Genomic DNA, 21,137 nt, shown 5'->3' with positions numbered 1-21,137 from the left:
CAGGCAAAAAAATAAACGCTGGCAAAAACATAACCTCTGCGCAGCGCTTGGCGGAGGTAACAATAAACACCAACAAAATTTTACAAACAAAAACAAAACATGACTCAATAGTCATTATAAAAAGTAAAGAACAAAAAGACAATGGTACAGGAAGAAGATGACAGTAAAGCACCGGTCCTACCAGGTGGAAAGAACCAGTTTGCATTTTTGCAAGGTGGGTGTTTGTAGTCTGGGACGGTCTTAATTTGATTAACACTCTGTCTACCAGAATTCTGCAACTACTAGAATGACCATAGCAGTCATTTTGACTCTTTGTATATAATTTGGATTATCATTAAAAAGATCTAAAAATAAATTGGTGGAATAGGTAAAAAACACATCAGGACACTAAATGAAAACTATAGTGATTGAGTGTTTGATTGGATTGACACAACAACACTTCTCTGCAATTACACATGCAAACTCGAACTGCAACCATTTTCTCTGAAGCAAGGCTAAAGCCTCCATAGCTGTCACCTTCTTTCTACTTGTCATTTTTGTCTCTTTTGGGTTTAGAGTGAAGCTACAGCTAGGTTTTAGCATCACAGAGCATAAAAAACAAACAGCCAATAGAGCAGGAGGAAGGGCGGGAAAAATGTAGCAAATAGTGAAATATGACACCCCCTGTAAAAAGCAGGCAGTCAATTTGACTGCTATAGTCATTCGAGGTTGTAATACTCAGAACTCTTTTGTGTTTTGAAATTTTAATGATAAAACAATGTTAGAATAAAATATACACATATTTAGGAAAAGTCAGGGTCCTATGGGTACATAGTTTTTTTTTAACCAAGTTATGACATTGCAAATTTTGAAAACAGTCAAAATGACTGCCTTGGGAGTTCGAGTGTTAAAGCAGTGGATCTTGGTTTGGCCGCGGTACCCACCATCACCTCTCAATGACAATTGGTGAACCAAATTGCATGAATTTTTCAACTCCAATTTCTCATATGTCTTATATTGTAAAGGACCGTTTTCAACACAACATGAGCTACAGTGCCGAGACACTGTCTCTTTATGGCGCGCTCTTCTCCGGCAGATTCTGCAGCTGTGTGTCGGACGGCTGGCACGTGAAAGGAGAGAAATTTTACCCATCATCCATAATCCTTATGTGAAACATGAACACACGTCTTTCCCTTTTCTTTGCTTTCTAGAGAGAAAAACAGCTAGCATGAGGTAGCTAACTGAACGTTAATGGGACACACCTATTTCGACTATAAAACCCTCTAAAAAAACTCCAACAACATTTTATATACATCCTGTGACCATGCAGCAACCGGCACATTCAGGATAACGTGTGATACTTCAAGTATTTTGCTATTTAAAGCATTACCGGAACTTCTTTCCTGGGCGTATGGATTTCACAGAGCCCATAGCAACTAGCTGCTTCTGTCAACAACAGCAGCATAGAAAGCGCATGTCTGTTTACCACTACTAATCATGGCAGACTTTGTGAAAGCTGCCGCCGCCGCCACTGACGACTGCTTATGGACAAATGAGAATCCAGAACCTTATCTTTTTGAGCCTCAATATATGAAGGATGAGCTACAGCTTTTAGAAGCTGAGCGGGCAAGAAGAGAGAGTGAAACGTCGGAGCAGTTGGAGGCCGAGAGAGTCACTACCGGCATGACTTAGTGGTGTAAACGTGGAGCTTGCCAAGCCACGCTGACAGAAATCAAATGTTTCTGCTAGTGATGTTACGAGATGTGCCGAGGCTTCGAAGCTTGTGTCGAGTAATGGAAGGGGTGTTTCCGCGAAGCGCGTATCGAGGCTTGGTTCATTTAGGGGAGGAGCTGAAAATGATGACGTCTGAAGCCTCGCTGCCCGACTGTACCACATGACTGCTTCGGGCAGTGGTTCAGATTTTGGCGCAAGGTTTGACAGCAATATAAACCCTTCAGGCTCCATTCAAAATGTGGGTTTTTGATGAGGAGTTGCAGTCATTTCAGCGTTTGGATAAAAGTTATAGAGTTTGGATACTAGAGTTTGGATAGCATAGTTTGGAGATAGTTTGGAGGAGATAGTTTGGAGAGAGGATGGAGCCAGTGAGGAACAGGAGGATTTCCCCTGTGTGGGTGTAACGGATGCCAGCCTGTGAGGCTGTGCAAGTGTAAGTTGGTAAACCTCACTCCCTCTGCCTTAAGAGCTGCGCTGAACACGCGGTCGACGGTCCGGGCTTTTGGCCGTGTGGTCAGCGCTCTCGCCTCCCATTGCGAAGGTACTGTTTACAAACCCGTGCAGTGCGAAGCAGGGCGGATTACACGGGAACATTTGGATTTATATAAACTGGCAATTACATTTTTGTGCACGCCAGCGTCTTCTGTCCCCTGTGAAAGGGTGTTTTCAAAGGCTGGAGAAGTTGTTTAAAAAAAAAAGAAATTGTTTAAAACCAAAAACTGTTGAGAAAGTGTTATTTCTGAATAAAAATGAATAAAATCTACACTATCCCGTACATCATTGTCCTAGTTACACGAGCATATTCAGTGCCTTCATAGTTCCACAAGCACTTCCACTGTCCTCTGCCTGCATAAGCCCAAGCCATCTTTCTAAAGTGTCAGAGAAACATTATTACACAACCCGCCATGACATATGATAGTACCGTTTGGGGAAATGTACACAAACACAATACATTCAAAAAATATTTTATTCTACACACATGCGGTCATTTATGTAGAGACATGATTTGGTCATACAGTTTTTGTTATTCATAGACACAACAATTCAATGAATCCCACACAATGTGGTTCAAATACAGCTGTCTGTGATTATACACCTGGCCAGTAGGTGGTTTCGTGTGCACATGAAGCTTCGAGAAATGACCCCTTTCTCGAACCAGTTGGCTCACATGGTTCGATGCCTCATGAGGCTTCATCTCACCATCACTAGCTTCTGCTGCACTGAGTGGCACACAGTGTTACCATCGATGCAAAGGCTTCGTGTACATGATGAGGACATTGCTCAAAGAGACTGCATCACAACGAACAAAGAACTGTCAGTGCTAACACACCCTGCAGTGGTAGAAACTTTTTCCACCCACCCCAAATCACCTGGAAAAGACGCCCCAGGCCAGCTGGACCAGATCACAACACAGCTCATCTAGCCGCGTACAAACAAAACATGGAATGTCCGCTAATACTTTACAGATAATTTGGTTGTGTATTTGTAGTTGTTCATATGCTTGTTCTTGTTTCCCAGTCAGTACAGATTGGTGTCCTATCACATTGTTTTGGAGTGGGAGTGGGCGTGGGAGTGGAGTTCGATTCCCCTCATCTGCCCATTTTGGACACTTTAGAGTTAATGACTATTATACAGTACAATATGTTTCTACTGTACATCTTAGCCTGTTGTGGTTTTTGGTTTGTACATTGCTGACAGTTTTCTTATTATTGCTGACGCTTTTGCATTATTTTGCACTACTATTAATTAATAAAATGTTTTGTACTACCATAATTTCCGGTGTATAAGCCACTACTTTTTTCTTAAACTTTCAACCCTGCGGCTTATACTGCAGTGCAGCTAATTCATGGATAAATTTTAATCTTGTGATCTAATCTAATCTAATCTCCTTTACTTCGGAACTACTACTAATCATTTCAATACTGTGCCGCTCGTGAGTCAGTGGAAAAAAAGGTAGCTTTTTCTTTGGCAGGAGCCAAGCACAAGCTATTAGTGAACTGTGGACATGTGAAGCTTATAGTCCGGTGCGGTTTTTATATGTACAAATCTGTTTTTCACTCTAAATTTAGTGGCTGCGGCTTACACACCGGTGAGGCTTATACACTAGAATTTACGGTACATTATATTGGTGATGGTAAACAATATTTATAGGGCAATCAAAGTGAGCATCTAAGCATAAAAACAAATAATTTCTTTAACTTGTCAATTAGGGTTAATTAGTCAAGTTTGGTGCATACATGTTGGAACTTTCTGTCGGAGATGATCTGTTTTCAGTGTCATTGCTCACACTTTCAATCGTTTGTTTACCATTGGGGTGTCAGGACCCAATTACTGGGTGAATTGGCGGTTGGTGGCGAGGCAATTACATCCCTGGGGCGACTCAGGTGATATTGACATGTCCATTACAGCTCGTAGGAAGGAGAGAGGGAAGAATGACGGAATCTGAGAACAAGTGGATTGTAAAACAAGAGGATTGGGCAAAAAAAAGAAAAAAAAGAAAAGAAAATCCCCCCCCCCATCATCGACTCTGTCTGTGCAACTTCCTGCCCATTTTCCCATGCCGTAGAGAAAATTATCGAGATTAAGAGGAGTGTTGTTACAAGCAGCGAGGTGGGGGGAGTACAGAAGAAGATAGAGGGAAATAAAAAATGTCAATAGAAAAAACTAAGAAAAACACAAAGAGGCAAAGAAGGAGGAAATGCCATCCTGCAGTTATGCTAGAGGAACAACTTTTCCCTTTGTGTGTGCGTGTGCGTGTGTGTGTGCACGTGCATGTGTTTGTGTGAGACAGCTTCCAGCTGTCACAGATCTGTGTGAATCTATGCAAATTGAAATACTGCAAAGGAGGAAGCCAAAGACTATAAAAGACGTACAAGCTGTAATATAAACTCCAGTATAAAGAGGAGCGTTTACACACGGGACAGAGGAGACACACACACATACATTAGCCGGAGGGTGCCCAGTGTATGCTGTTGGAGCTTGAGTAACCCTCAACCGTTGGCATCCACTTTACGTTTTAGCAGTCATACAATGTGCGATTGCTTGGACAGCCTAGCTTTGGAACAAACTGCATACATTAGCAAAGAGGCAGGAAATCTCTCCAAGGTGATACATAAAAATAAAGAATAAAGTGTCAACCATGTGACGGCAAAGCTGAGCCCCATCCTGTGATGTGATGTAAGTGAATCCAGCTGTCGCTACTTTTAAATATTTTGACTAAATTCAAAGCCTGTGCAAAGCTAGCAGAGAATGTTGGGTATAAATCAGCAGTGAGGCTGAAGTTTCAAGTGAAAAAGGTTCAGTTTTAGGCTGAAGGAACGAAGGTAGAGAGAAAACGAAGGGATTTCCAATGAGTGAAAAGGAAAGAAAAACAGTGCAGGCGGGGTGTGCCTCTCTTCTTTTTCATTGCCAAACCACTGTGCGCATGTGTGTCGGCAGCGTCTTATCACCACAGGCAAAGACGGACAGAAGGGGGAGAAAGGTTGGGGAGGAAGAGGGAGGATAGATCGAGGAATTTAAAAAAGTACCAGCAGGACTGAGAAGACATAAAGCAGATGGGGTAGAGGAAAGAGATAATCCAGACTGCACATTTAAACGATGTGAATGATGACGGATGGACAAGGGAACGTTCAAATCATCCCGAGATAACTGTTAGAATAATCCCCTTTAGAATAACTTGAAAGGCTTTCATGGAGTGCTCAAAACCGTAAAAGGCGTCTGCAAAATCCCAAGACAGACTGTGGCATCACAACTTAGAAATCGATTTAACGCATATTAGTTCCTCGCACACCTCACTGAGGAGCTAACAACAATAATAACTGATTGATGATTTTGGGGATTTCTTTGAAACGAAACAAAACCCGGTATCATCTGTGACATTCATAAGGGCACACTGGAGATCAAATATTTTGGGTCCGCTATTCCGAGAAATGGGTTCCCATCCAAATACCCTTGTCATCTGTGTAAGACTGCTCTCATTAATAATAGCTGGATATGTGTGTTGCTGTGTCCCCTTTCCTTCCACTGCGCTCTGCCCTCAAAATTCTCCTGGGGGGCCACAAAGCCAATTTAAAGGCTCGAATGTGCGGGATTTCCGAGCCAAAAGTGAACCTAGTTGGTAAAAAGCGGGAATAACTTTTCTGGACAATTTAAAGGGATAGTTTGGATTTTTTGGACATGAAGTTGTATGACATCCCCATCAACAGTGTAGTGCATCAACAGTGACTTACCCCCCCCCACTTTGTCCCATGAGCCAAGTTGTGTTTGAAAAAAATCTGACCTCACGATCGCTCTGAATTACTTTTGCTCCCGTCGCATCACTGCGCGTTCATTGTTGTATACGTGTTCCACAGCGGATGAAGGCGTTCTTCATCAGCACATGTAAACACTGTGGAACGCAAACACAACAATGGACAGGCAGGGGAGAAAGTAACGCCAAGCGATTGCGAGGTCTCATTTTTTCGAAGAGGCATTTTTGTGATGCAAATGTATTACTCTTTTGAACGCATATTGTTTTGAGAAGCCAAACTCTTGACTTAAGTGTCCCCACCAACTAACCGGAACTAAGTTCTTCATCATATAAATTGAACCAGAGCCAGAGAGGGTGAGTCGCCATTGATGCACTACACTGCTGATGGGGGTGTCATACAACTTCATGTCAAAAAATCCGAAATATAATTATCCCTTTAAGGCAGGGTGTCCAAACTCTTTCCAACAAGGGCTGCATAAAGGAAAATTGAAGGATGCAGGGGGACAACTTAGATACATTTTGTAATCAATGGAGACACTTTAAATGTCCTAAAATGGGCCCTATATAGGGTTCTACTTGACTTTAACTCATTAAGTGATGTACTGTACATACAAAACAGAAAAATAATAACATTAGAAAAATAATAAATAGTGATAAATAGTGAGGCATAAAATAAATAATCTTTCACGAAGCAGAGATGCATCTGGTTTCTTAAGGGTTAAAGATGCTAAAACCAATCCAATTTGGATCAATATATGTTTAGATACGTATATGCTAATCTGAAAACATTGACATCTTAAAATTTGTGTCATATATGACAAAGCAAATTAGTCTCATATCTAATACAGTAGATCTCTTAATCTCTAAAAACCCCTGCGAATAGCAAAAAAGGGCGACTTGTAGACACACCCCTAAAAAAGCCTATTTTTGACACTCTAAGCCCTATAAAATGCCTCACATACTGCACTTTGTTAAACACATTTCAAAATGTAAAATGTATGGGTACTCACCACTAATGAACGATGATCAATAGAAGAAATGGAACTAGAGTCACGGTCTGGTCTGGCCTTTAGCCTCATTAGAATATGCCAAGGGCCAATAAAAATAATTAGCTGCGGGCTGGAAAGGGCTCGCCGGGCTGCACTTCGGACACCCCCCATTTAAAACATGCGACGAGTGGCTGCAGTGCCATTTGTGATGACAACAAGCAGGCAGTGGTGGCAAAACAAATATTGCGGCACAGCTGGCATTTCCAGGGAAGCACAGGGAAGTTTGGACTTAGAGCCATTTCCATATCCTGATACAGAAACCTGATACATCATGTTCTCACCTCCATCTTTGTAAAACTATAGAAAGCCAGCATGAAGAGAGAAAGATTGAAATATATTTCTGACTCTTTGCTAAATAGTGTCATGGCTGCACCTCGGGCGATGGATGGCCTATTATCTTAACACACACACACACGCACACGCACACGCACACACACACAAAGTTAAAGCCTGGTTCTGTTGGATGCACATACCTTTGGAATTATTAGGCAGCCAGAAATGACTACAGCTTTGGTGTGTGCGTGTGCGGAAAAGCAGTGGCAGGTGCAGAGTTAATTGAAATGTCTAATAACTTCTAAATCATGCCAATGGAGGGATAAACCATAGTCCTGGATGATGAGTGAGAATTTGATATTCCTGACTACACTCCCCATTCCCCTAACCCACATCCTGCTATCTCCTTGCCTGTTGCCACCGGCTAATTACATCTGCTAAATGCCCCCAACATACAATCTAATATGGCCACAATAATGGCTTTTTAAGCAGTGGTGGGCAGGAAGGGCGAAGCACCATGATGGACTAAAAAGGATGAGGATCAGGGAGGAAACGAGGGACTCAACATGAACAAATGGATGAAAGCCGCAATGTGCAACATATCTGTGTTTGTTCGTTAAAACCCTGTTGTGGTCATTTGATCATGTAAGTGTTTGCGTATGTGTGTGTGTGTGTGTGTGTGTGTGTGTGTGATTGCATCTTACCAGGTTGGCGCCTCCTGTCCAGTACAGGAAGAATCCATCTGGGTCCACTTTCAGGGTTACCAGGGTGGGGGACCCGCTGTTGGGCTCCTGGACAGTGACAGAAATAAAGCTATTAGAGGAACACAAATAATAACAATAAGCACCTGCCACTGCTGAGCATTATGGTAAATGAATGCAGAAAATGATCATTTATTTATGACACTGTGCCATGGGAAGCTGTGAAGATGCTGTGCAAACATGAGTGTTGCGTAAAAAACAGCACGTAAGTTCCTTACCAAACATAATTAGGGTACTATTCATCTTAATTGGCAACAAATACCAAATGGAAGCCTACAAAAACCACCTGTCACTTTTTAGTTGAATAACGAGTAAACAATGCACAATGGTATTAAAATCGATAAACCATGCATCATGTTGAGTGTTCTCATGTTTCTCAATGATCTCATTATGACAGAAGATAAGCAAGCATTAACATGTCATTAGTATGATCATTTTGTGGTCATACACAAGATACCATAGCCACACACACACACACACACACACACACACACACACACACACACTCAAATTCTGTAATTACAGCCAGCAATCACACTGGATGCCCAGCAGACAAAGAATCCAGACATCCTGATGCTGTTTATTTACTGACGGACGACTGACATCATCATTGCCATTAGATGAGAAGATCTGCCTGGCAGCCCACCAAAATTGTTCCAGACCAATGAAGAAAAACGCACAAAAAAATTCCCAACATTGCATGACAACTCAAAAAAAGAAGCAATTTGGTGAAGATCACATATGTATACACTAGATCCCCGCTATTCACGAGGGTTACATTCCAAGACCCCAGCGAATGGCGAAAAAACACTAACAGACGCAAAGTGATGTACGCATACAGGGCTACGCAGATTGCCGTACGGCGTACGTTAATAAAAAAGCATGACTACATTCGCCCCTAACACTGAGATTTACATAATACGCTCAAACACGTCATGTGATCAGCCAAAGAGCAGGTCGTACAGTGCAAAAGAAAAGTGACAACATGAAGCTGCTCATTGTTCTATATGAGCAAATAAGTGAGTTTGATGATGAAGTTGTGCATTAAAAGCTGGTCTTCTTACGTGGTGCTGTGACTGATTAGTGTGTTTCCTGTCATTTATTTGTTGACCAGATGCACCGACTATGTTAGAAAGCCCCCAATTTTTCACATGTAAGTTCTTTATGTTTCACTAATAATGCGTCTTCTTCAGCCATTGTGGCCACTTTGTTCGGCGGTCCTTGAACACACCATAGTTGTGTGCCGTGTGACGCAGATTGGGACTAATGTGTGTATTCTATTCTTCCTTTCACCTCATCCTTGTTCACAAATGTTAATGCTGTGTGTAAATGCACAGAGGTGAGCTTTAATAATGTGATAATGTAAAGCTCTGCGCTGCTGACTGCTAGTGTGCATTTTTGTTTGGTACATAATCTCATGCTTTTGTGCTCATATGTCCGTTTGGCTCAGTAATAAGTCTCAAATTAAGTTACTTTTTCTGGACTTAATGTGGCTTTTTTTTTATATAATGTAATAATATATCAAAGATGTTTCATTGTGTGGTTTATATTTTGTAAGTGTGCAGGAGGAGGGGGTACACGACTTCTGGTCAGATGTCTGAAGGGTCACGCGACTGTGAAAAGTTTGGGAACCACTGCTCTAAACCCTACAATATGCCCTTTCATGTTTATTAAACACATTATAAATTCAGTTTTACACATTAAGAAACCATAACAGGCAAACAATACATCTTGTCAAAGCATCTTCCTGTGGGAAAATATTGAATGAATTGACTTGTGCAACTGTGGCCTCTGCTGGATAGCTAAGTGACTGTGCAGATAGCGAATGCAGATAGCGCATATTTACAATTTAAAGCAGAGAAAAGAAATCTGCAAATATGCAGGGTTGGAAATGCCCAATAGGCGAGGATCCACTGTACATATACAGTACATTGTTTGTATGCTAAATTTGCCACGAGTGCCTTCCGGTTAGCACATCTTAGCATACAAAAATGAAGTGGAAGAGCTACTAACAGCAGTACCAGCAGCTGGAAAACTATTTTTTGCACTTCTTTTGCACACAAACACTACACTCATGTGGCCCATTCTGTGCACATGACAACAACACACCTTATTTTAGGTAGAACATACCTTGAGTTTAGGCTCCAGGCTCACCTGACAGAGAACAGCAGAAGAGAAGGAGATTGTGAAGATAGGGAGAGGTCAATGAAGATAGTAGAAAGAGAAAAGGGAGTATTATTAATGCAATTCGGGTGCTAGACACCGCCAAGATGGACTGCTGCTGATGCCACTTCAAATGCCAACGTTACACGGAGACAAATGATACAATGATAGAACTTAACTTCAAACATCAACTGGACGCTATAAAACTTCAAACACGTGACCTGCGTTTATTTAGTGGGGCAACTGAAACTCTTGATTCCACCATTAGAAAGCGTCTCTGCCAAAGATGGGCGAGAATTCCGCAGGGATGGACAGAACATGCAAACACAGTCAAACATTGACCCAGAGGAATGTGATCTATCGGCACATGTGGCCGCTAACAACTTCTATTTGGCTTGACTGAATGAAAGGCCGCTCAACTTTAAAGGAAAACTGCACTTTTTTAAAATTTTGCCCATCATCCACAATCCTTATGTGAAACATGACCACATGTCTTTCCTTTTCTGTGCGTTCTAAAGACAGACATCGAGTTAGCATGAGGGAGCTAACAATGCACAACGGGACTCACCTATTTTGACTATAAAGCCCTAAAATAAAATTTGTCTCCTAAGTCCAGTTCTGGTCGGATTTTGGTGATAAAGAACGTAGTTCCGCTGAGTTGCTGGGACATTTAAGTAAGAGTTTGGCTTCTCCAAACAATATGCATTCAAAAGATGAATACATTTGCGTCACAAAAATGTCTTCTGAAAAAAATCAGACCTCACAAAACGCTCTGCATTATATTTGCCTCCCTTCGTATCTCTGCGCACTGTCGCCTGTGTATTCATATGTATGTGACACTCAAATCTCTTTTCGCTGTGGAACACATACATAACAAGATGGCCACGGCGCTCCGTCGCGGAAGTACACAAGAATGCACAGGCGATAGTGCGTAGAATTACCAGTACCTGGTTAAAGGACCATGGTATCCCTGTCCTTAATTGGCCAGCAAACTCACCTGCCCTCAACCCCATAGAAAGTGTATGGGGTATTGTCAAGAGTAAAATGCGATACGCCAGACTCAACAATGCAGACGAGCTGAAGGCCACAATCAGAACAACGTGGGCTCTCATAACGCCTGAAGAGTGCCACAGACTGATCGACTCCATACCACGCAGTATTGCTGCGGTAATTCCGGCAAAAGGAGCCCCGACCAAGTAGTGAGTGCTGTACATGTTCATACTTTTCAGTTGGCCAACATTTCTAAAATCCTTTTTTTTTTTTTTACTGGTCATAAGTAGCATTGTAATTTTCTGAGATAGTGAATTTGGGATTTTCATTTCTTTTCAGTTTTAATCAGCAAAATTAAAAGAAATAAACATTTGAAATATATCAGTCTGTGTGTGATGAATGTAGTATAACATACAAGTTTCACTTTAGAATGAAATTACTGAAATAAATTGACTGTTTGGTAATATTCTAATTTATTGAGCAGCACCTGTACTGCAGCTGCTGCTGTGTTGTTTGAGTTTGGAAAAGTTAACCCTAGGTTATAAATCATGCCTCGTAGAAGGTTGTGGATATAAGCCGAAAAGTTGGTCAACTCTGAGATTCCACACACTACCGACTAAACATCGTGACAGGCTGAAGCAGTGGATACTGGCTCTCAACGTAGACCCGACGACATCGCTGCGAAGACTCAGCAAGATGTTGATTTGCTCTCAGCATTTTTTTTTTACCTGAGGACTATGCTAAATTTACCAGCACGACAGATACAGAAGATACAGCCATCCCATTGTAAGTGACTGTTTTTTTTATCCATGAAACATTTAGCACTAGTGCTACATGACAATGCTATAGGAATGCCTTAGTGTTTCACTATAGCTGGATCTGCCCAGCACCCAGCAACATTATTCTCCCCCTGGGGGAAGGGGGCATCTTACCTGATCAACCTGCAGCTCATCCTCCGTATATTCAGGCTAATAAAGATAAGGTTCTGCATGCTCATTTGTCCAAAAGTAATCGTTATCGGCGGCTCTCATGAAGTCTGACATGATTAGTAATAGCAAACAGACACACTCTTTCTATGCTGCTGTTGTTGACGGAAGTAGCTTTAGCTCCTATGGGCTATGTGAAATCAATGCGCCCAGGAAAGAATGTAATGTTTAAAATGATCAAAATACAGCAAAATACTAAGTAATACAAAAATAATAAGTATTACAAGTTATCATGAATGTACCTTTTAATGCCTGATCACAGCTTGTATATACTGTAAAACGATAAAAGGTTGTTCGAGGTTTTTTTAGAGGGCTTTAGAGTCAAAATAGGTGTGTCCCATGACGTGCACTGTTAGCTCCCACATGCTAACTCGTTTTCTCTCTTTAGAACAAGGAACAGGGAAGGGAAATAAATATGTGGTTATGTTCACACAAGGATTGTGTATGACGGGCAAAATTACAAAAAAAGTGCAGTTTTCCTTTAAGAAAAGTGGAGGAATGCTGGCCACAGTTGCAATGTTTACTTTCAGTCCTGTTGTTTTTGTGTGTGTGTGGGTGGTGGGTCTATAATTGGACCCACTCCTTAATTAAGCACCTTTGGAGGTCGACTTCCCTCCGTGTCAATCAGCCGTTTCTTTCCTCCCAGCGACTTTTCCAACTCCCTAATTGATTGCGGGGGCCGCTTCTCCTACCCTGACCTTCTGACACACACACTCATTACCTGACCGTAATGTCACACACACACAGATGGAACCCCTCTCTGATGCTTGAGGCATCCCTTTGCTAATGAGCACCACTTAGCCTCTCTTCCTACGTGACTTCCTCAACATAACTTGTGTTCTAGTCCAGGTTCTGGCAGCATACCGTGGACAAAAATGAGCTCCTGAGTGGTCTGCGCTATTATTAACAGTTGCAACCTTTAGGTAAAGGGTTCTCAATGGTCTCACCATGGGACCATTTTGAGTCGCGACCCACTTTTATTTACAAACAAAAAAAATCAACTTTGTCACCTTTTTAAATATTAATGCACAAAATTACTTGTCCTAATTGCATTTTGTCATAGATGATTCGATTTGCATCTAGATACACGGGTTATGATACAATTAAAAAAACACAATGATTCGCTATAGTGTATGAAGGATACGATTCGATATGTATCTCTCGCTTGTCAAACCAGATGTACGGTTGCGTTGGTTTATCGTTCACAACCCTCGTCCCGACCCACCGGTTGAGAATCACTGCTTTAGGGGGCACCGGGAGTCATTTTCAGCCTGCAGCTCATTTTTTATTTACCCTTGGCATATTGTGAAAATAAAATCAATTCGTTATTAATGAGATATATTATTAGCTATTACACTAATTAGCGTTGTCATCCAGAACACAACATTAAGATGTTTTATTTAGATAGCTTACCATATATTGGCATACACTGGATTGGTTTTAGCATCCTCAAATATATGTGCGAATATGTGTATATATCGAAGTGGACACCGCTTCCTTTAATTGTTATGTATGCGGCGGAAAACGTTTGGCCGTTAGCACAGAGACGTCCAGATGTCTTCACACTCTTTGCATGTGGCTGTGGTTGACCTTCCACCTCTCTCTCCATCCTTCAAGCAATCTCTCCCCTGTTTCTCACCCCTCTGTGAGGATGTCAGGCGTGTTTGTCAGCACGATGTCAGAACATCCTGAGCTATCGAGTACGAGTGACTCAGTTGTGCTCCCGATCTGCCATCTTTCTCAGGAGAGCAGTGGTAAATTAAGTATTTCATCAGCGCCGTGGGCTCATAAAATAGTGGAGAGAAAGAAAGAGATTAATATTGCACACTGGCTGAAGCAAAGGTTACGACGAGGATGAAGAGAGGCTATAAGATTGCAAGTTCCAACATGCAGACAAACAAAGTGAGTCCTCCTGCGCGTGGCGGCGTCACCTCACATTTTCACCAAAATATGAAGCTACACTGAAGAGAACAGCAAAAATTGAGTCTAGAGGAGGAGGTGTAATTTGAGGCAGAGTGTAGCGCGGGGAAAGAGAGCCAAGCTGCATGGTGTCGGCCTAATTGGACGTTTGGGAGGAATTTTAACTCAATCCAAGATGGAATTCATCTCAATTGAATTGCGACCGGGCTAAAGAGGGTGGCGCAGTGGCGGAGGCGGCGGCAGCAAACGGGGAGGGAAAGTGAGAGCGAGAGAGAGAGAAGATGTTTTGCTTGGAACTTTACAACAAGCTGGAGCAGGAAGTTATTTGATTCGATTCCTACTCCTCCCAACCACTATGTGCACATTATGTCTGTGTGTGTGTGGGTGTGTGTTTGTGTGTGTGTGTAACATTTGAGGTGCCCAACGGTACAATTCCTTAGGCCAGCGGTGTCCAAACCTTTCCTGTGGAGGGCCGCATATAGAAAAATGGAAGAATGTGTTAAAGAATTCACAATCTTTTTCTTTATTAACACCCAAAAATTAATCCAAAGCAGTTGAAGACATACTAAAAAGTTAAACAGCTCAAATAAAAAAGCCTACATCTCTGATTTGTGTTGGTTGAACCCACAATATCCTATAACCTATTTTTAGCATGGCCCTAATTTTATTTTTGGAATAAGCCACAAATAAATGTTTAAATGAAAACCAGCTGTGGGCCACAAATGGCCCCCAGGCCAGACTTTGGACACCACTGCCCAGAGCTATTTAAAAACAGAGCTCCTGTTGTGACGCAGACAGAGTTGAACCACATCATGACAACAGGGAAGCGAGTATGGTGTGGAAAAAGCGAGGCGGAAGAGATGAGAAAATGCAAGGTATGAGAGAATGGAGGAAAAAGAGGCAGAGAGCAGAGGCACAAAGGAATGACGGTGACAATGTGATGAGACGACTGTAGGGAACGAGGGTCAAAATGGGATTTTTATGTAAACAAGCTAGAGCGCCCTCGGGCACTTTGTGTTGAGTGTTCTACCTTTGCTAAGATCTTATAGGAATATGCTGCATTTTTAACTGTCAACAAGGAGCTAATTTCAGCCGACAATTACAAAAACTCTGGAAAACAAATACATCAATAAGATCATAGTTAAAAATAGACGTTACATGTATCCCTATTTAAATCTATGCTCCTCTCTGCTATTTATACTCGTGTGTTTACGTGGTCTCACTTGTAAAAGAGGTCATGCATCCCTAAAAAACATTTGTCATTAAAGTGAAAAGGTGCTGTCTGCATTGGTTAGGTACTGCATGGGGAGGGGCTAACTTTCAAATGTGCTTTAAGCGTTATAAACCTGCCCCTCTTCCTGCTCTGCCAGTGCAAACCACACCCCACATAACACAAACGCACACGCATTAGTTATGTTTCCTGCGATTTGGCAAAGTTTAGCAACTAACGCCAGCTATCACTGAGTCCTGTCATAATCACGCAATGACTCCAAATTGTTAGTCGCGTCTCTGAGGCTGCTTTTGTGCATATGCACACGCAACAAACAATTACATGACTACCAGACAAGCCATGAACGTCAACCATCTTATTTGGCCCGCACGACAATTTTTTACAAAGATTAACTTCAAATTGTGACAAATACAAACATTTGTTTGTTCAATCAGTTCTTTTAAACCATCATTGGTAACATATGCTCGCCAGTGGCCCTCTTCTTATATTTTTTGGTTTAAAAAAAGTGTAATTTGGAGCCGATTAGGGACAGCACCTCTAAATTAACTTTTAGCGGAAGCCAATGAGGACATACAGTATACTGCAAGATAGCTTGTGGATTTAAAAGACAAAAGAGAAAAATTACCTGTGGGCAATACTTGTCGGTACAGTAGGACCCGTTCATGTGGATGCCCTGTAGACTGGCTGATTGGCATCGACATAAGTGCTTGTTGACATAACCAAAATCGAAATTAGCCATTGATGGAAAACATTTACTTGTGACTTTGGCCACATAAGTATAGATAATAAAGGATTTTTCATTGATTTTCTCAATTTGGGCGAGTTCAACTGTATAATATGAATACAATTTAGTAAAGTCGTACTTCGCAGTTCAAATATTGCTCCCTCGCTAGATTGGATTTTTTGAAAAAATAACAAATTAATAAATGATTGCTGTTTTGTGGTTGACTATGATCTCTTATTAGTCAAAAAAATATTGAAAGACAAGTTGTATGTATGGCTCTAGTGGTTAGCATGTTGGCCACACAGTCAGGAGATCGGGACGATCTGGGTTCAAATCTCCGTTGGGCATCTCTGTGTGGAGTTTGCATGTTCTCCCCGTGCGTGCGTGCGTGGGTTTTCTCCGCTACTCCGGTTTCCTCCCACAGTCCAAAAACATGCATGTTAGGTTAATTGCCGACTCTAAATTGTCCATAGGTATGAATGTGATGTGAATGGTTGTTTGTATATATTTGCCCTGCGACTGACTGGCGACCAGTCCAGGGTGTACGCCGCCTGGGATAGGCTCCAGCATACCCGCGACCCTAATGAGGATAAGTGGCATAGAAGATGGATGGAAGGGAGTTATATCTAGTATTCTGGTCCCTAGGCATCAGTAATGTTATGAGACGTGACGTTGGATGACAATACCTTTCACACTGCATGGAGACACACTATAGCAGAGCCGAGCAGACATGCCATGGCTGAGATCGAATGAAAAAAGGTTCTCCTCTCATTCTGTGCGGAAGTGGTCAGTGGCTTATTTGTCCTTCTTCCCCACTCCGTTTGAAACACTTAAAGTCTAGAATAAGTAAATTGGAGAGGCTAACAAGTTAGGTCACTAGCTAGTTATGCTAGCGGAGGCCGTCTGTTATGTCTGCAGTAGAGCAATATTTCTTTTAAGCACAATACCAAAAACAAGCATATCGTTCACATCGATATAGACTAGATTTGATGCTGAGGGCTCAGGTTTCAAGATGGCGGTGCCCGAGTGGCAGCTACTGTAGTTTCAGAAACTCTGTATTTTCCGCTGCGTTTTTAGTGTCTAACAATGCTTTATTCGTACATTGTTATTGTGCAATAACGACCCCTTAAGCAAGTGTTCAGCTATGGATGTTCATTTTGTTACGTTGGTAGCTTGCCTCTTGCTTGTTGCAGGAGACGCATTCATTCACGGCTCCATTGTTTACACTCCCGAGCAGCTGTTAGCGTTGAGCCACAAACCCCTTCGGTACGCCGAGCAACCGGAGATCCCCGCGGAGATACGGAGGAGGAGAGGCCGCATAGCGCGAGTGAACGGTGGATAGATGGCATAAAGGTTGCTGTATAAAGACAGTATGAACCATGTTTTCCGTCTATCTATCGGGATATGAGTTTTGGTCCATATCGCCCAGCAGTGATCCCGTAGCCTGCACAATGGTGACGTAAACAAAGAATAACAGGAGTGTAAAAGTGACTATTGGGGTGTTATTTCTACAGGGCTCTAATAATGTTAAAACCCACATTTAGAAAGTCATGAAAAGGTTTTCTATGCTTTAACTAGAAAAATATTCTGTTTATGAATATTGAATCCTACTTCGTGGAAATTCACTTCATCGTGGTCAGGTCTGGAACCAATAAACCGCAATAAACGATGGATGACTGCACTTCTTAATTCAAGCTATCAGCTGTTGAACATGGTTTTTGCTCAGTGCCTGACTATAGAGGACTGCAAGAAAACGTCAAAGTGGACTATTTAGTAAGAAAACAACAACTTTGTCTTAAAACATGTCTGGAAAGCATCGCTCGTCACTTGAGGCCATAAAATTTTTGTGACTTATTTTGGAAAATTCCTAAGTTCCCAGGGTATAAAGATGTCTATCAAGAAGCCCCCAGAGGTTTCATGTTAATGTCTTAGCGAGGCTTGAACTACTTCAAATACTGATGTCGCAATGGTGCGTCATTGGCAGCCATCTCATCCCCAAAACTCGATGGAATTTTTTTCACCAAGGGGGAAGTGGATTGACTCGCCACAATGCACAGGTTGAATTTTGTGTGAACAAAAAGGGAAAGGCTAGGAGGAATGTGTGTGTTTTTATGTATCTTTGCACACTTTTGCTGGGAATTCCCATGGAAAGGCGGACAGAGAGTGTTAGTGTGTGCAAGAGGGAGGAAATCAAAATGACATGGCAGTCGTTGGCTTGCGTGACAAGAGGCATCTTCTGAGGCCACGTTGCCTCATTGTCACTATGTGTGCTAGACAGGCTGATAAATGGACTCCATGTCCGCGGACGCCCAACATGCCTTCATGCACACGGCGGGCCGCTGTGCTGCAAGCGGATGCAAACAAGCATCATATGACGTCTGTAAATAAGGAAGGTTTGTGTGTTTGTTTACCGCTTCCAGCTACAAGTGTCACACAAAATAAAAAACTCCCAAACCGACTTCACACTCTGCACTTCCTGTGGAAATCATGAATGTAAAGCAGTCAAAGGTCCTGATTACAATGACCTTTGCTGATCGCCATAACAACCCCCACCCTATGTGGCACTTGTTCATCTGAATCAACATCTACACGACCAATAAGAAGCAATAGCAAGTGGAAATAAACATTTTATCATGTTGTAATGTCTTTACATAATGTGTTGTCTAAGTCTACACACACACACACGCACTCACCTTGCGTGCATTCCTGTTGTAAACCAAAGACGGTTAGGGCTTGTAGTTTGAGCCTATCAGTCGGCAGCCTAGTTAATCATTGATGACCTGACACACACTTTAGTCGTCCATGTAGAAGTCACCCTGCAGAATGACCTCAACACACACACTCATACACACGAGTGGGCACATGCCAGGGTTGCCACACAACAATGCTGAGCTCTAACACAAGAGTTGTGTCCAAAAGGACACCTATAGAAAGATAATAATGCTCAATATGGATATTTTCTGCCAAGTCAAGAACCAGTTCTCAGTATGATGCAATGCACCCCAAACATATTTTGATTATTGCCTGTCAATCAAATCAGTGCATGACCTCACTGACGTTGAGGTTTACACATCAGTTGCTGGTAAAAGCAGAAGAAGAAGAAGCTGTGGGTGGTGGGCAAACGTCTGGAGGGAACATGAGCCTGAGTAGAACCGGCTTGACAAGAATGGAACACAACACACATTCAAGCTCTGCTACCTGCCTGCTGGCAACTGTAGGGGAACTTTCTAGGAGTGTAACTGATTAAAACACACACACACACACACACACACACACACACACAGTTGCAAATAGTGGAGCTTTGAGCGCACCTGCACTTTACACACTAACCTGTCAAAGGTGGGGGTCACGCCCCACTCAAGAAGGCCTTGAAATGGCCTGTAGTGTCACAACCACCCGTTGACACCCACTGGAGGATCTGCAATGTACAGTACTTCCAAACAACTCATGTATGCATTACACACACACACACACACACACACACACACACACACACACACACGGGCGCGCACACGCACACACAAAGATAAAAACTCACCTCGTCCCATTTGATGAACTTCCCCCCCTTTTTGAGTGCCTCATGGACGGACAAAGGTTTGAGCTGCAGCGCGTGGACTCCCGGCTTGGCCCCGGCCATGGCGGGAGACTCTGCCCGGGTGCCGACGCCTCAACCCCAGCTAAGGCGTGCGGCTCTCCTCGGGAAGAACTACCGCTTTCGTCTTCGCTTCCTCCTCCGCCTGTGACCCACCGGCTGCTGCTCTCTTCCGGGGAGAGCTTCGGAGGAGGAGGTGGCGGTGGCAGTGACGGCGTGGGTGTTGACAAGTCTTCCAGCACAAGTTACTCGGAGATAGTTTGGAGAAACATGACGAGAAGGACGCAGTCGCTGAAGGACGACACTAGGCTGCTCCGGCTCGTCCACGCCACAAGGCGGCGGCGCGCGTGCAAGTTCCAAGTTTTATTGCGGGGGTAGGGGGCTTGACCCGCTTTGTTTATTTGTGGAGGGTCCTTTAATCGCGCACTTCAGCCCATAAGGAAAGATCCTTTCCTTCCTTCCTCCCATGTCCCATCTGCTCGACCCCTTCACTCCCTCCACAACTTTCTCAGCTTCCTCCCTCTCTCTCTTCTTCTTCGTTTATCGTTCTCCTCCTTCTTCTCTTCTCCTCCCAGCATGTTTTCTGTGGGCTTGAAGAAGAAAAAGGGGTGTGTTTTATTCATATCCTCTGTGTGGCCAGTGAAGTGTCATAAACTAGAAAAGTGTCATTATAGACTGCATGAAAATGTGCTTTCTTTTTTTACTCGCTGTCATAAAAATCCTTAATGAGGCTTTCTGGGGAGGAATTAAATGTGCATTCCATGCCCAGATAGCACCGATGACTTAACGCTTTATTCTTTCTATTTATCTATTTAGATCAGATATTCCCCACAGACATACCCAGAGCCAAAGCTACATACTTGCATGGATGTTTTCCTCAGCAGTTGAATCTGTGCTATAAACTTTTTTTTGTGTGTCCTGTCATTAGGGCGGATAGTATTGTTGATCTAAATGCCCTCACGTGCTCAACAGATTTGCTCTGCAATGGAAAAGTGTGAGATACACTTCCCCTGTTATACAGAATTACAAAAAAAGACTTTGATGACTTTGAGTGGCCGGACCTGAGCAGGAAAGGATAGAGAAGAGGAGAAAAGAAAACAGAGGGGGGAGCGGGGGATAAGAGGGTGCTATAAAACATTTAACAGTATATCTTCACATGCAAGCCAGTGCAGGGAAACAAAACACTCACACTTAAACCTTTTTACACCAAGGACCACATTTTCATATTTTTTATTTTGTTATGTTATATACTGTACATCACAACACATGTACATAAAATACAGTCATACAAGAATTAAACGAAATAGTCATTAAAAAAAATCATGCAAGTTATCACTGTCAATTTCATAGGAGCAGGAACACTCACATGCTCAAGGATACCATCTTTATCCTTGATCATGGTCACGGCGGCTTGGACTGGGCATGTGACAAGTGTTGAACAGTGTGTCTCCCCTTTCTGAGCATTTTTGCAATGCTTGGTTTCACT

The 21,137-nt window shown here is 42.5% G+C and overlaps 1 protein-coding gene across 3 annotated transcripts in view; it reads right to left on the bottom strand.

Moving 5' to 3' along the window:
• The window catches only part of plcb3 (phospholipase C, beta 3 (phosphatidylinositol-specific)), a 49,230-nt gene extending 29,022 nt beyond the window's left edge, over positions 1-20,208 (bottom strand). For 2 of the 3 annotated variants that reach the window (XM_054800427.1, XM_054800428.1), the window contains exons 1-2: positions 19,598-20,208; positions 7,989-8,075 (exon numbers count right to left, since the gene is read on the bottom strand). In XM_054800427.1, coding sequence (XP_054656402.1) covers positions 7,989-8,075; positions 19,598-19,696 — 186 coding nt within the window. In that variant the 5' untranslated portion in view covers positions 19,697-20,208. Of the gene's footprint in view, positions 1-7,988; positions 8,076-19,389; positions 19,516-19,597 lie in introns of those variants that run through there. The other variant, XM_054800429.1, reaches the window with a different exon arrangement.
• Between the last annotated feature and the right edge of the window lie 929 nt (positions 20,209-21,137).

Source organism: Dunckerocampus dactyliophorus, chromosome 15 (assembly GCF_027744805.1).
Source record: "Dunckerocampus dactyliophorus isolate RoL2022-P2 chromosome 15, RoL_Ddac_1.1, whole genome shotgun sequence".
Taxonomy (NCBI): domain Eukaryota; kingdom Metazoa; phylum Chordata; class Actinopteri; order Syngnathiformes; family Syngnathidae; genus Dunckerocampus; species Dunckerocampus dactyliophorus.
The sequence above is the reverse complement of the archived record's forward strand: the minus strand, read 5'-3'. Positions and strand labels throughout refer to the sequence as shown.